The following is a 13549-nucleotide window of genomic DNA, read 5'->3' as shown; positions in this document are numbered from 1 at the left end:
GAATTACTATCAGAATTCTATACCCATTGTGCACTGAGCATTTCGAAACCCAAAATACCTAATGACATATCTAATTTCTATTAAATGTTTTCTAATTAAACGGTTCTCCAAAACCATTTTCCTTATTTTTTTACTATTCAAGTTGAAGTTTAATTAATTATTAGTGTAAAAACATTAATTAAAAAGAAATGTATACAATCAGCTGTGAAAATAAAACGACTACGACTTTTTATAGACTTATTTTCGTCACATCTGAACCATTATTTACAATAAGGTGTTAAGTCGAAGTTTTATTATAATCAGCTACAGCTTCAGCTGTAGTTTCTGTAGCTTAATAAAGCTACAGAAAGTAGTTCTTGTTAAGCTACAGAAACAATAACATCTAAATAAAACTGCGATGAATTATAGTGAATTTAACAATTATATATTAGTGTATAATTTATTTTTACAAATGTTTCCTTAAATTTTTATATGAAATAGATTCGCTTAAAATTAACTTATACACCCAACAAGTAAATCATTACAAAATTCACTTTAATAAAACGCCACAGAAACAATTTTAAATATTGTATTTTGTTCTATAATGATTTTTTTGTTACAGAACATTATCATCACAAGAATCAACCTACATCAATAGATCTCAATGCAGTTAGATTGTGTTTCCAAGTGTTTTTGCAAGGCGATTGCACGAATAAATACAATGTGCCTCTCGATCCAGTGGTTAGTGATATTATTTACGACAAGAAAGCAATGTCAGACTTATCAATCGTTAAGTTATCTGATTGTGTAAGTTATGTGGACGGTGGCAGGAAGGACATTATACTTCTGTGTGAAAAGGTATTGGAAACTTTTTTATTTTTATTTTATATTAAATTTGGGGCAAATTACACTCCACAGTACCTAATTTTTATTAATTTTTTATTATTAATTAGTTTTAATTATATTATTCAAGAATTTAAAGAATAATATTAAGCATGTCATAAATATCACGAATATAGGACCGAGAATAAGACATTTTTTTACTTCATAATTATCTGAATTTAAAATAAAAATCAACATAAGAATTCTCTTTAATAATTTTTTCATTCAAACTAGTTTAAAATGGCCATATCATGTAAATTATATTATGTTCCGTCTTATCAGTTAAATTAGCATTCTTATTATATAAATGTACATTTCAAACATGTTTATGGAATTAAAAATATTTATATTTGATAAAGCAATACTAAAAACATATATACCACCGTAGTTCTTCACAATAACGAATTATCAATAATTATATAATATAATATAAATAAATTAGAGATAATGAATTAAAGTTGACATAAGGTTAAAATATGTATATAGTAATGAACATTTATTATTGTATTGAATATAACATATTTATGTGAATATCCCATGGTGTTCCCCAAGGTTTATTTCTTACAAACAGTGTAAAGTATTATTAGCTGCTTACATGTATCTTGATCAGCGATATCTCTAATGGCAAAGTATCAATATAAACAACCTAACCAAACTGTTAAATTATATTGTTTTGTCGTTTCTCTGCGTCAAATAATAGTTCCGTATATCCCAATTATCGGTTTAGATTTCAACGATTTGAAGGTGGTGATTTTGATGTCAATAACAGAAAACGGTTTGGAAGACCAAAAAGTTCAAAGACAATGAATTTTAACACTTATTGCGCCGACAGCTTAGCATTTGGTGAATCAACTGTTTCTGCACTGATTAACTAAGGATATTTTGGAACTATTTGCACATCATGGTTGACGATGAAACTTTTATATAATACGATAATACTAAGAGCAAAAAGTCACACGGTCAAGCAGGAGAGATCTAGCTCGACGCAGGAGCGGAATATTCATAGCCATAAAGTCTTACTGTGCCGGTGCACACGGTATTATCAGCATTACTGTCACTGTAGATGTCGACTGAGAATTGAACAAATTGAACGACGTACTGCTGTAAAAAAATACAGCAATAACGAGGACATACACAGTCATTCTCTCGCGTATGTACCACGATTGGGTTACAGGTTACAAGAATTGTAAAGGATACACTTTATGCTATACGATACGTCGCAGCTTGAAAGTGGAATGTGCTGTCGCACCCAGCGTAGTCACCAGATATAGTGCTTTCTGATAATTACCTGTTCAGACCGATGCCTCTTGGCTTGACTGGCACATGGATTCGAAATGCTAAAGAAGTGCAAAATGGATCAATGATTGGATCGCTGCCAAACCCATATCGTTCTTTAACACATTATCACCATGCGAGAAACATAAGAAAAGTTGTAGGAAGCTGTGGAAATTGTTATAATTGGTATATAATGTAAATCGATATAATATCCATACAAAATAACTGAGTATTTCCGTGAGGATCGGAATATATCTACAATTTACTGAGCTACGTACTTGTTTCACTATGAAACCCGCATATTCGGCGCGTTGATCAAGGTACTTCCCCATTTTCTTGCGTTAACCGTTAGCGCATTATCTAAATTTAATATATAGTTCTTTCAACAAAACAGCCAATGCACGTCATATATGATGACGTTGAATATACTGCCAAAGGTAGTTTGTAAAAATGTAAAATTATTTGCTTTAAACTTAAATCAAATTTTTCTGATATCTGATGCGTTGAAATATGTAACCGAATCAGTCTATAAAATTCAATTTGTTTTGGTACTATTCGGTATTGTTGTCAAATATTAAAAAGAATTCTTCGAAACATTATTCAGAGATAATAATTAGAGGTTAATTACATACCAGCAAACGTTGTAAACCAAAATTGTAAATTAATGAGACGTGCTGGCGTCATAAATGTTAAAGACATACTGACTGTGTTATTGGATCGACCATATAAACTTTTCCAATGAACACCCTGAAAAAATTCTAAATTAACATTTATGGATTTAGATAACTATATATGAATTTTTATGAACTGTTATTGTGTTTCATTTTGCTTGGTTCTAAAAAGACATACAGCTTTCTGGGCTTTGAAGTTTGAGTTATGACTATAAAATAGACTTAGAATGCGATCTCCCCTGTATAAAGTTATTTCCAAGTTTTGTTCGTCTAAAAGATAGGATTAAAACTATTTATATTACAGTGGGAAATTAAAAAATATAATTTTAATAAAATATTTAATTTCAATATCTAATATGGCAACTAATATCTTATTTTCTTATTGTACATTGTTATTGCCTTAGATATTACAAAGTAAAAATCTATAAATTAAAAAATAGTCCGAAATATTCTTAAAAATACTTTTTATTTATTTTATACTTATATTATATTTTGCGGTCGGCAGTGATCTCCGTTAGTAATTCAAACGAAAAAATTGAAACTGATTGTATTTTCATCAAAAAGCCAACTTTTGTACAGGCTTAAAAGATATGTAGGATTTTTAAAGACCGTAAAAAGACAATGATTAGTCATTAACAATACAATACTAAAATAAATTAGCTGTATAATATATAATAAGAAAAATAGAATTAGAGGTTTTTAAATAAGCTCTTGAATTTGCAAAAGAAAAAAATAATTTTGAGGGTTTTACTAAATTAATTCAAAAATATATGCGTAGTATAGTTGCCAATAAGATGCGTAGTAATATAATTCGGAATGTCCATTTTCAGGTCGCAAAAGAAGACATCGAGATCCACTTCTACGAATTAGAAAACGACAAAAAGGTATGGGAGGCTAAGGCGGATTTCCAACCGTCCCAGGTCCACAAACAGCACGCCATCTGGTTCCGCACGCCACGCTACAAGAAACTGGACGTGACCGAACCAGTAAAAGTCTTTATCCAACTGTTCAGACCTTCCGATCAAGTCCGGAGCGAGCCGTTACCGTTCGAATTGCTCCCCATCAATGCAGGTAGGACGCAGCCCTTTTGGTCCTTCAAACACGACCTGGCCAACAAAAAGGTCAACTACGACCTGTTCAATAGTATTTTGGTCAACGACGCCAAACTAGTCGCGAAACGTCAACTAAATGTCGCCGACGGCAATACCGTTACCGAGACGAACAACAACGAAAGTCACGTGCCTAATTACGCCGACGTGAAAAAGAGCAAACTGGATGACGACGTCGTCTTGGTCAGCGAGGAGGTGTTGACCGTTGACGCGGCGCCCGTCGAAGAACTCGATGTGGTAGCCGAACTAGACGCCATTTACTCTGACAATCGGGCCAAGTTGCTGAACGAGGCCGTCTCACAGGTTGTTAATCCTAAACCTCCCGCAGGTCCCCCCCAAGACGAATCGTTTGACGATGCCAGAACGTACACCAGTTTACAGATGGCATTTAAAAATCCCTTAGCTATCGAAAACGGTAAACAGTATGAAGACGTAATTGTTAATCCTCCGAGTCCCAAGGTGGGCGTACTGGCGCCAGCTGTACTTCCTCCGAAACCCCCTGCTAAACCTATAACACCACCTAAACGCGATAACGATTCCACTCTGCCTCCGCTTCCTCCAAAGCGCACTAAAAAACTAGAGACATACATAGGAGGTTCCATCAGCAGTATCCAGCTTACTGGCAAACAGGCGGATATACTACTAACTCGATCTGGTAGTATGCGCTCAGCGTCAGTCAGCAGATCGCAGTCATTCAACCTGCAACGCCCCAAGTCGCAGGGGGAATTATCTCCGCCTACCAAAAGCTTACCCAGCGCACCAAATGCTTGTTCTACCCTACCCAACCCGAAAAAACGCGGTTTTTTCTCGAAATTATTCGGACGCAAAGGTTCCAAGTCGAATACACCAATGCCGTCACGAGAGGCTAGCGTCACCCCGTCTTTCCACAGTACCAAGTCGCTTCAAGTAGACCAAAACCTATCGAAAAGTTCTGGTAACATATCCACACACTCCAGTAATAGCGTCCGGATCCGTTTGAAAGACGACAGTCCCCCACCCCTCTCCGAAAAAGCAGTGACACCGACCGCAGTTACGTCAGCGAATTTCCCGACAGCGCCACCTTTCGACGACGATTTAGACATGCAATTCGATCTTACAGACGCGGAAAGGTACGCGTTTTATACGACAATGGCACCACAGGCTACCCAGAGCGAATTCGACGAGTTCAGTGCTTATTACGCGCCAGTAGAGGGCGGTCGTTTACTAACTAACGCGGAAGTTGCCGCCAGACTAGCTGGACGGACGTAATATCCAGTTTGCTCCTTCACCCAATGGAACAAATATTATCTATGTTTACTGTAATAATAAAGGGTGCTCAATGTTATTTTTAAAAAAAGCAAACATCAATTTAACTGTTCAACAAATTAATATATTGAACACCCTAACTAGTAAACTCTTGGTATTCCCATAGACTATCATGTCAAACTTGTACTTAATTTGTTAAAAATTTTAACACAAAAAGTGGTATATTAATTGTTAAATTCAAACTATAAAACTATTTGGTCATTTGTATCATGAATTTGTTCTTTGCTCTGTTAAAATGAACACCACTTTTTGAGTTGTCTTGTGTATTTTTGTCACAACTTTAGAATTGATTTTTTAAAATTTATTTTTTATTTATATGCATTTTGTTTTTATTATAGTCTGCGATAAAGATATTAAACGAAAACGGCCGAAATTTGACCAAGCCCAAGCCCAAATAATGAATCGCATTAGCGATCAAGATAGTAAGTTTATGTCATTGTATTCTTGGTTTATTATTGGTGGTGGATAAATGTCCGTTCATTGATAGAACATATAACGAAAGTTCGCGTTATATGTTCTGTTTCTGGTCGCAAATTGTTAAATTGTTTACTCGATATCCTTCTCGTCATTCGATTGATTTAATATTAGATAATATCCGACTAAAACATAGGCATTTTAGGTGCCCAAACAACCATTTCGAACATTAAAGGCGTATAACAAAAAAATTAAGCCGATCCGAACTTCTTTGTTGTTTATTTATGACCAATGTCATTATCATTGTACAATTTTATGCCAGGTGGTTTTTTGCATACAATTTCTACCCTAATTATTATAATTTCTTTGTTAAAAATTGGAGAAACCATCTGGTATTTATTTTATCGATATAATGTTGCAAGTTGTTTTTTCTTTGAGCTTTAATTTTTGCAGCTAGGCAAAGATCTTTTATATATTTGAACGATAGAAAACGATGTTGTTTAGTTGAATTGTTTTTAGCGTTGTATCTATGAACACTTTGTTATTTAAATTGTTACATTTTCTGTTAGATCATATGTGTACACAACGATATTTCCAACGTTTTTAGTTGTGCCCCGCAAGATAGTTCCTTTCTGTTCTGGTACCATTGAGCATTTAGACCTGATTCTAACGAGAACTATCTTGACCTTGAAAGAATTTATAGTGTGTTATTAAAATGGGAAAGTTTAAATAAAACAGTTCGTTAGTTGAATTTGGTAGTTGACAAGTATTCGTAGCCCATATACAATATAAATGTATCTTTTTACTTTTTGTAATACTCCGCTTTTATAAGGACTAAAATATACTCATTACCGATTATTCTTGAGTAGTTGCACATATTTTATTCTCCATTATTCCCAATCCATCTTCGACTTTTTAGGTTTAGAGAAATGTACAGGCTACAGATGAAGGTATGAATCAGGTTTTTGCATGCTTTTTTGAGTTTTTTTTGCATTTTTTAGTTCGTAATTCGCATTTGCTTTAGGATGTTTTTTTGTTATTTCTTAGATCATTACAATTGAATTCCTTAGCAGTATTTTTTCCTGACACTCATTATAAACACACACATTATAATTTTCCAAGTTTTTTTTTTATTTTTTTAGTGTTCTTTCTTTGGTGATATCTTTTAAGTTTACATGCAAAAACTTGAGTGTTGTAACATGCCGTGGCTATTACTGCTGAAACACAAATTTTATACTTGGAGTACCTATAATTAAATTGCAAATTCATATATAAATTTTGTTTCAGTAGAATTTCTTTTGCAATAGTTTGTTTGGGTACCTAATTACTTATAGTTTCTTTTAATTTATATATTATTTAGTGCATGAATGTTTTGGTGTGTTTTAATTATTATATATTTATTGATGGAAACATATACTAAAGTTTTGATTTTTAGGGCTATTATTGCACCACACTATGAATACCCCCTTAATGGAGCCTATTAAAACGGAACCACGAGGTAAGAATCACTTTGTCCTATTCGTTTATTTTTTACATTATATATATTTATTTATATTATATTATATATATTAATAGTATTAAGCAATATATGATCAAAATTATCTCCATCATTTTCAGTACTTATAGTAAAAATTAAACTATATAATTATTCTATGGATATATTCTGCTAACTATCCAAGTATACAACACAGATGTATCTTATTCTGCAATAAAAAATGTCACCTGAAGAAATTCTAGATCATTCAATTCAAGGTCCTGAAAAAGCACATTTTGCCATTTTAATCTCTTGTATGATTACTACGTATTAGTAATGGAATAAGAGAAACAAAGACATTTAAAATCTAAAATTACTTGCTAATAGAAAGTGACTATGAATATACAGCTTATTTTTTATTATTTATCCATGGAGTATGTATATTTTTCATCATTTTTGTTTCTTCACTAAAATGTACAGAATTTTTTCAACCTCTAAATGAAACTGTCACACTCTCATCACTCACTGGAAGATAGATCAATGTTATCACAGCAAAATATCATAACATAAAATATTAAATATATACATTAAATAACATTAAATATTATAACATCAGATCATAAAAATGCTACAAGGTATAATATTATTTATGTTTTAGACTATGTAAATATTGAAATCAAGTCGAAAAGATTCAATTAAATGTACAAAAGTTCGACTGAAAGAAAAATAATAAGAAACTTAATTAATGTTTGTATTCCTTGTGACATATTTCACCTTATACAATTATATATTTAATAAATTAAGATAAATTTTATCAATCTAAAAAATCATGCAGTAAATTTAATTTTAACACATGAAACTGATTCGTTTAGATACAACTTCACCATATGGAGGTTCTTATGGCATTATGTTCCAAGGAGCGAGTCCCAATTACGCACCCAGTCCTGCTGTATCACCGCAGTACTTGGAAATGGCACCAACGCCATCCCCAGAAAATATAAATTACATACATTATAGACAGCAGCCAATAAATACGACGAATTTTCCGAATATGTTGCAGCGTAAGTAAATTTTAAGTACTTTAATAAAAAATGTTATATACTTCAATTTAAAAAAAAGTCCCGGGGCTTAACACATAGATGGCGCTTTCACCGCTTTTTTAGTCAGAAGAAAGCTGTTAAAATTTCCTGATATTCTACTCATAAGTTTGTGAGTTATTGTGCTAAGAAGAGTGACGCTACTTTTGTTGTTTATGGATTAAAAAGAATTTCGTGTTTTAATTTTACACTGATTCTTGATGAGAAAAATACCGTTCAAGCAAAGCAATGGCTTAAAAAGTGTTATAAGGACTCCGCTCCATTAGAAATAACAATAAAACGTTGGTGGGCGTAAACTTCAAACGTGGTCGTGGGGACATCGATGATGCAGAACGCAGTGGACGTCCAAATAAGATGGTAACACCAGTAAACATCAAAAAAATCTACAAAATCCTTTTTAATGATCGAAAACGGGAGTTCCGGAAGATAAATATATCAAAAGAACTCGTTGCTTTTATATTGGATGACTATGAGAAAGCTCTGTTCGAAGCGGGTGCCGCGTTTGGTCACTGTTGACCAAAAAACAAGAACGTGTTGATGATTCTGAGCAGTGTTTGACCATGTTTAAACGTAACAAATCGGAATTTTTGCGTGGGTGTGATGGATGTGAATGTGACGACGGATGAAACATGGATGCATCACTTCACTCCGAAATCAAAACGAACGTCATATCAGTGGACAGCAACTTGTCTATTTTGTCGCAAAAGAAAAATTTTTCTAAAACTCTCTACCGATTTTTTATATTCGATTATGTTTTTATCTTTCTAACACACCTTATATATTGGCACTATCGGATTATATATTTGACAATTTCAATTGAAATACTATATTTGTAATTATACAAGATACATTTCAAAGTAATCACAATTTTATCTTCATTAACAAATATAATTTTCCGAATAAACTTAAATCACATAGTGAATATAAGGAATATACAAGCGTTTAATAGTGAAAATGCATTTTTTTTATCAATAACTTTACCCCAATTATCATTATCAATGGGATGGTGCATTGTCAGGCAACAAACTCTAATATATTCGATTTTGGATGAATTCCCTAAATTTTTGATTAAAATATCGCTCATTATTTATTAAGTGACTAGTTGTATAGATTTCACCCGAAAAGGGCATTTATTAAGTAAAATTGGCAAAATATATATTAATCAAAATATTTTCCATAATTTTTCGATTCTTTTCCCTAACTTTCTGGCAACATAACGATACCGTGCGGAAAAAACGCGTTGGCTTTGACAACGATTCAATCATTGATAAATTTTCGCATTTCTTCAACATTTCGAAACCCAAGGCGTGAGATATATATGTACAAGTAATGGCCAGAAGGTGCTATGTCTGGTGAGTACGCTGGGTGCGCCAAAACAGCCTATACTTAACCACTACTGCAACATGTGGTCAAGCGTTGGTATGCAAGATCATTTTGTGCCTGTTACTTGCTATTGCTGGTCTTTCATTGCAAAAATGCGTCTTAAAATATTTGACTTGCTGATCCCACCATATATGAAACTTTATTTCTGTGAATATTCCGCTTCGGTGTCTACCTAGGCTTAGAATTTTCTTAATAGATCCATTTTTCATAGCCGCAACATTCACAATACGTAACAACGTTCTTTTTTCCCCGGAAAGCAATGAAACCTGCGTCAGTTGGACCTCCAAGCCGTTGTTTATCAATAATTTTGAAATCGTTGAAACGATTTTTCGAGCATTTTTCAAATTAAACAACAAAAGTCATGTCGAAAATGCAATTTTAAGTTTTCCAGCGTTCATACAATAATTAACTCAATAATGCTAACTGGAAAACTGCTATTTTATCTAGGAAAATGTTAAAACTATCGAATTTAAATGTATTTTCACCAATAGATATCGATAGAAAATGTTTATGACTAATTAGGAGTAGTAGAATACATTATTATTTAAAAAACGCTTTGGGACGCGTCTTGTAATGGTTTATAGTATAAAGATTATTTTTAAAATTACCTATTCATTTTCGAAACTAATAATAATTTATTTTCAGCGATTAAAACAGATCAACCGACCTGTTCCACTTGGAACATCCCCACGGACCCGGTCCATTTGCCAAAACCGAATGCCGCCGCGGTCAACTCCTACCTGGACTTAGACAACCATCAAATCAGCTCAGGGGAATTGGTGAACACCATCAACGACATGAACATGCCGGTGAATCAACTGATGGAAATCAATAACTTGTCTCTCACCGATCTGATACCCACGGAAATGAGTTCGGACAGTTTAACGAACATAGTAAACGACGCCGCCAAGAATCTGCTCTAACAATTCATTTGAAATGATTTGTATGGATAACTGGAAGAGAATACGCGAGAGTCCCCTGTCAGTTCAGTACAAGGGACAACAAAATGGCATCCACGTTAACTTGTAAATATTGAAGGAACGAGACGATACTAATTCAGAAACAAAGAGAGAACCGGAAGCTATAATACTCCAAATGTAAAATTTATTGAAGATTATCAGATCCAGAATCATCCCATTTTCTCTCTAAATTTCAATGTAATTTTAAATGTCTGTAAAATACAATAAAACGTCTTAAATTTTAGTAATACAGACACCTCTATGTTACTTAATAGAGATATAATATCATTTTTATGCAATACATATAGTTTAACAAATAAATTAATATTGTGTTAATTTTATTATGATTCCGTTTGTTAACCGTAACGAACTGTTCTATATAGTTTTTACATGTTGTATATAGAAGTGAATAGTTTTATTGTTTTTTACATTAAATAAACTGTGATTCGCAAATATATTATCGAAAACGGAATTGTTTATGTTTTATTATTATTAAGGGCCTTTTTAAAAGATGTGCTAAAATTTCACAAACTACGAATTTTGCACGATTAAAATTTTGTGCACCCAAAAAAACAGCGGATAGAATATAATTAATAAAAAAGACAAGTAAGGTAAAAATAAGATAATGCTACAAAAAAGTTTTAATGGTCTGCGCATCTGATTTCAGTTTGAAAATCTGGAAGGAATTAACAACACCACTTATGATTTTGAAACTCGCTATTAGTTGTTCTTCTTTTCTACATTGGCTCTTGTATCGCCATAAATCACATCATGTCATATCATTTAACACCCCAAGTCAATTTAAATGTATCTAACAACTAACCTAATTGACTTAATAAACAAAGATTACAAAAATACATGCAAATTGCCAGGACAGAACTGTTACATCCTACATAAAAATTTGTTGAACTATTCTAATTCTACGTGGTGAGAATTTAATTTTTCTTAGTGATTTAATTGAATAAGTCAGCACAATTATCTTATAAACAAACGTATCAATTAATTTTTTACTTTATACATAATTATCCCTTGATCACTCTTAAAAAACTTCAACAATCATAGAAATAACCGTCAAAACACTGTCCGCTTTTAATACCAATTATTTAGTTTGTTCTTGGACTGCCAAGCCTACATATATATTTTCATTCGAATGAATGTATTCGATGCCACTAGGTTGCCTTTATAAAATGGTATGAATCCATTAAAACTGTTTCTAGTTGTTTACCACCCCAGTCTTCATAACTTGCTCCTGCAAGTCCACTATCGCCTTACATTCCTTGGTAACTTTTGGGTTTTCAAGTATTCTTTTTATAATCTCATAACAAACGAAAATTATACAAGACTGCATTTTAATCTTCTATATGGTACGCTTTAAATTATTTCTCCAAATTTGCTGATGTTCAAGTAATAATTTCAATTGGTTTGGTATCTTCCATCTTCCCTAGAGCACTTGTTAAATAATGAAACTTTGAACCATTTTTCTATTTCTATTAAAAGAAAACATTCTACTTCTCTTATACTTCATAAAGACTTTCCATAAAGCCGCTGTTTGTTCTTCCATTGTATTATTTTATTAATGCATCAGTATTGAATATTACCGAATAATTACTACTTTTTGATGAGCATAATGTGATCTCTCATACTGTAACTTGTTCGTCACTTCAATAAACCTTATGTGCCAACATTTTGGTGAATTTCTTACATACAGCTTAAGCCCAAACAAAACTTTATTTAATTGTTGGTATCTTGTTTCAGTAATTAAACACTTTGTTTTCCTGATATAGATACCTTTATCTATTGTTCTATTTAAAAATACGATTCGAACTTTTATTTTGATTTATCTTCAACTTTACTCCCAGTTGTATTTTTTGTAACTAAACTATTCCCCATTGATTTCAATGGCTTTTTACCCTTCCTGTAATTCTGTTGGAACTCATGTTTCTAGTTTTCGAGTGCTTCACTGGTCCTTAAGTGCTCATCTTCCTGCTTCGATCTTCTTTTGCCTACTTACTTTTCTATATAGATATATATTATTATATAGATATATATTTGTATATATACTTTACCGAACTCGAACTTTACCTAACCTTAGCCCTCTGCTTCACACACTTGCCACAGCTTATGGGTCCACATCTCTCGGTATAAATGGGAATTATAGCGATGATTACGAGCGATGTGGACCCATAAGCTGTTATGAATCGCTTATGATTCGGGACGGGACGGAGTTAATAACACCATTTGTGGCTTTGGAGCAAAAGAAAAACTTTATTTACATCTCTTTCCTCCAAGCCTAACATCATACCGCTCCTTTTTATAATATTAGCTCACAACCACCGGTATATTGGAATAGATTAATATAAAATGCTCATGAGAGACCTTCTGACGTTGTGACTAACTAATTGCCAGATCAAGCAAGTAAAAAGCATTGTGACTTTTGTAGTAAATTTTTTGTACTATCTAGTTAGTAACAAATTTATTAGGTAGTTCCAAGATTTCTAACAGATGAAAAGACCTTACAAGTCATCATCGCAAGAAGTCGGATATATATGTAGATATAAAATTTAGGAATGAAGGCTTAGTAAATTAAAACAATCAAAACGGATAATTTTTGGATTTTTAAATAATCCTATATGAAAAATTTGCCAAAGAACTTGGTGGAATCGAAGGAATCTGTTGTTCCAAGAGTTATTAAACAGTAATAAAAATTTTATATTTTTAGTTATTTGTTTTGTTTTATATTTTGTCGGTAATTAAACACACTGAACCGAGCCAAGATGCCAAGAAGCAGGTATCCTCTGCGCTCTCTCTAATAACATTTAGTATTCAGCAGTTTCAAAAATAAATTTCTTTTTGAACTATCTTGTACATTAATTGGAATTTTCTACCTCACACCAACTTTAGCTAGATAACTGAAACGAAATGATTAAACATTATTGATGTTATTTTTTTACTACTCAAATTAGTTTTCCTGTTATAACAATGATTAATTTCAATAAAACAC

The 13549-nt window shown here is 32.5% G+C and overlaps 1 protein-coding gene across 3 annotated transcripts in view; it reads left to right on the top strand.

Annotated features, from left to right (window-relative positions):
• Dl (dorsal) overlaps nt 1–11020 on the top strand; it is a 74378-nt gene extending 63358 nt beyond the window's left edge. For 2 of the 3 annotated variants that reach the window (XM_076394835.1, XM_076394834.1), the window contains 2 exons: nt 602–837; nt 3638–6493. In XM_076394835.1, the coding sequence (XP_076250950.1) occupies nt 602–837; nt 3638–5164 (1763 nt within the window). In that variant the 3' untranslated portion in view covers nt 5165–6493. Of the gene's footprint in view, nt 1–601; nt 838–3637; nt 6494–7070; nt 7134–7981; nt 8171–10234 lie in introns of those variants that run through there. The other variant, XM_076394836.1, reaches the window with a different exon arrangement.
• The last annotated feature ends 2529 nt before the right edge of the window (nt 11021–13549 follow it).

The sequence above is a fragment of the Rhynchophorus ferrugineus genome, unplaced genomic scaffold (assembly GCF_030347505.1).
Source record: "Rhynchophorus ferrugineus isolate W39M unplaced genomic scaffold, kcgeb_rfMv2 rfM2, whole genome shotgun sequence".
NCBI lineage: Eukaryota > Metazoa > Arthropoda > Insecta > Coleoptera > Curculionidae > Rhynchophorus > Rhynchophorus ferrugineus.
Note: the sequence above shows the minus strand (reverse complement) of the source record. Positions and strands in the feature narration are given on the sequence as shown.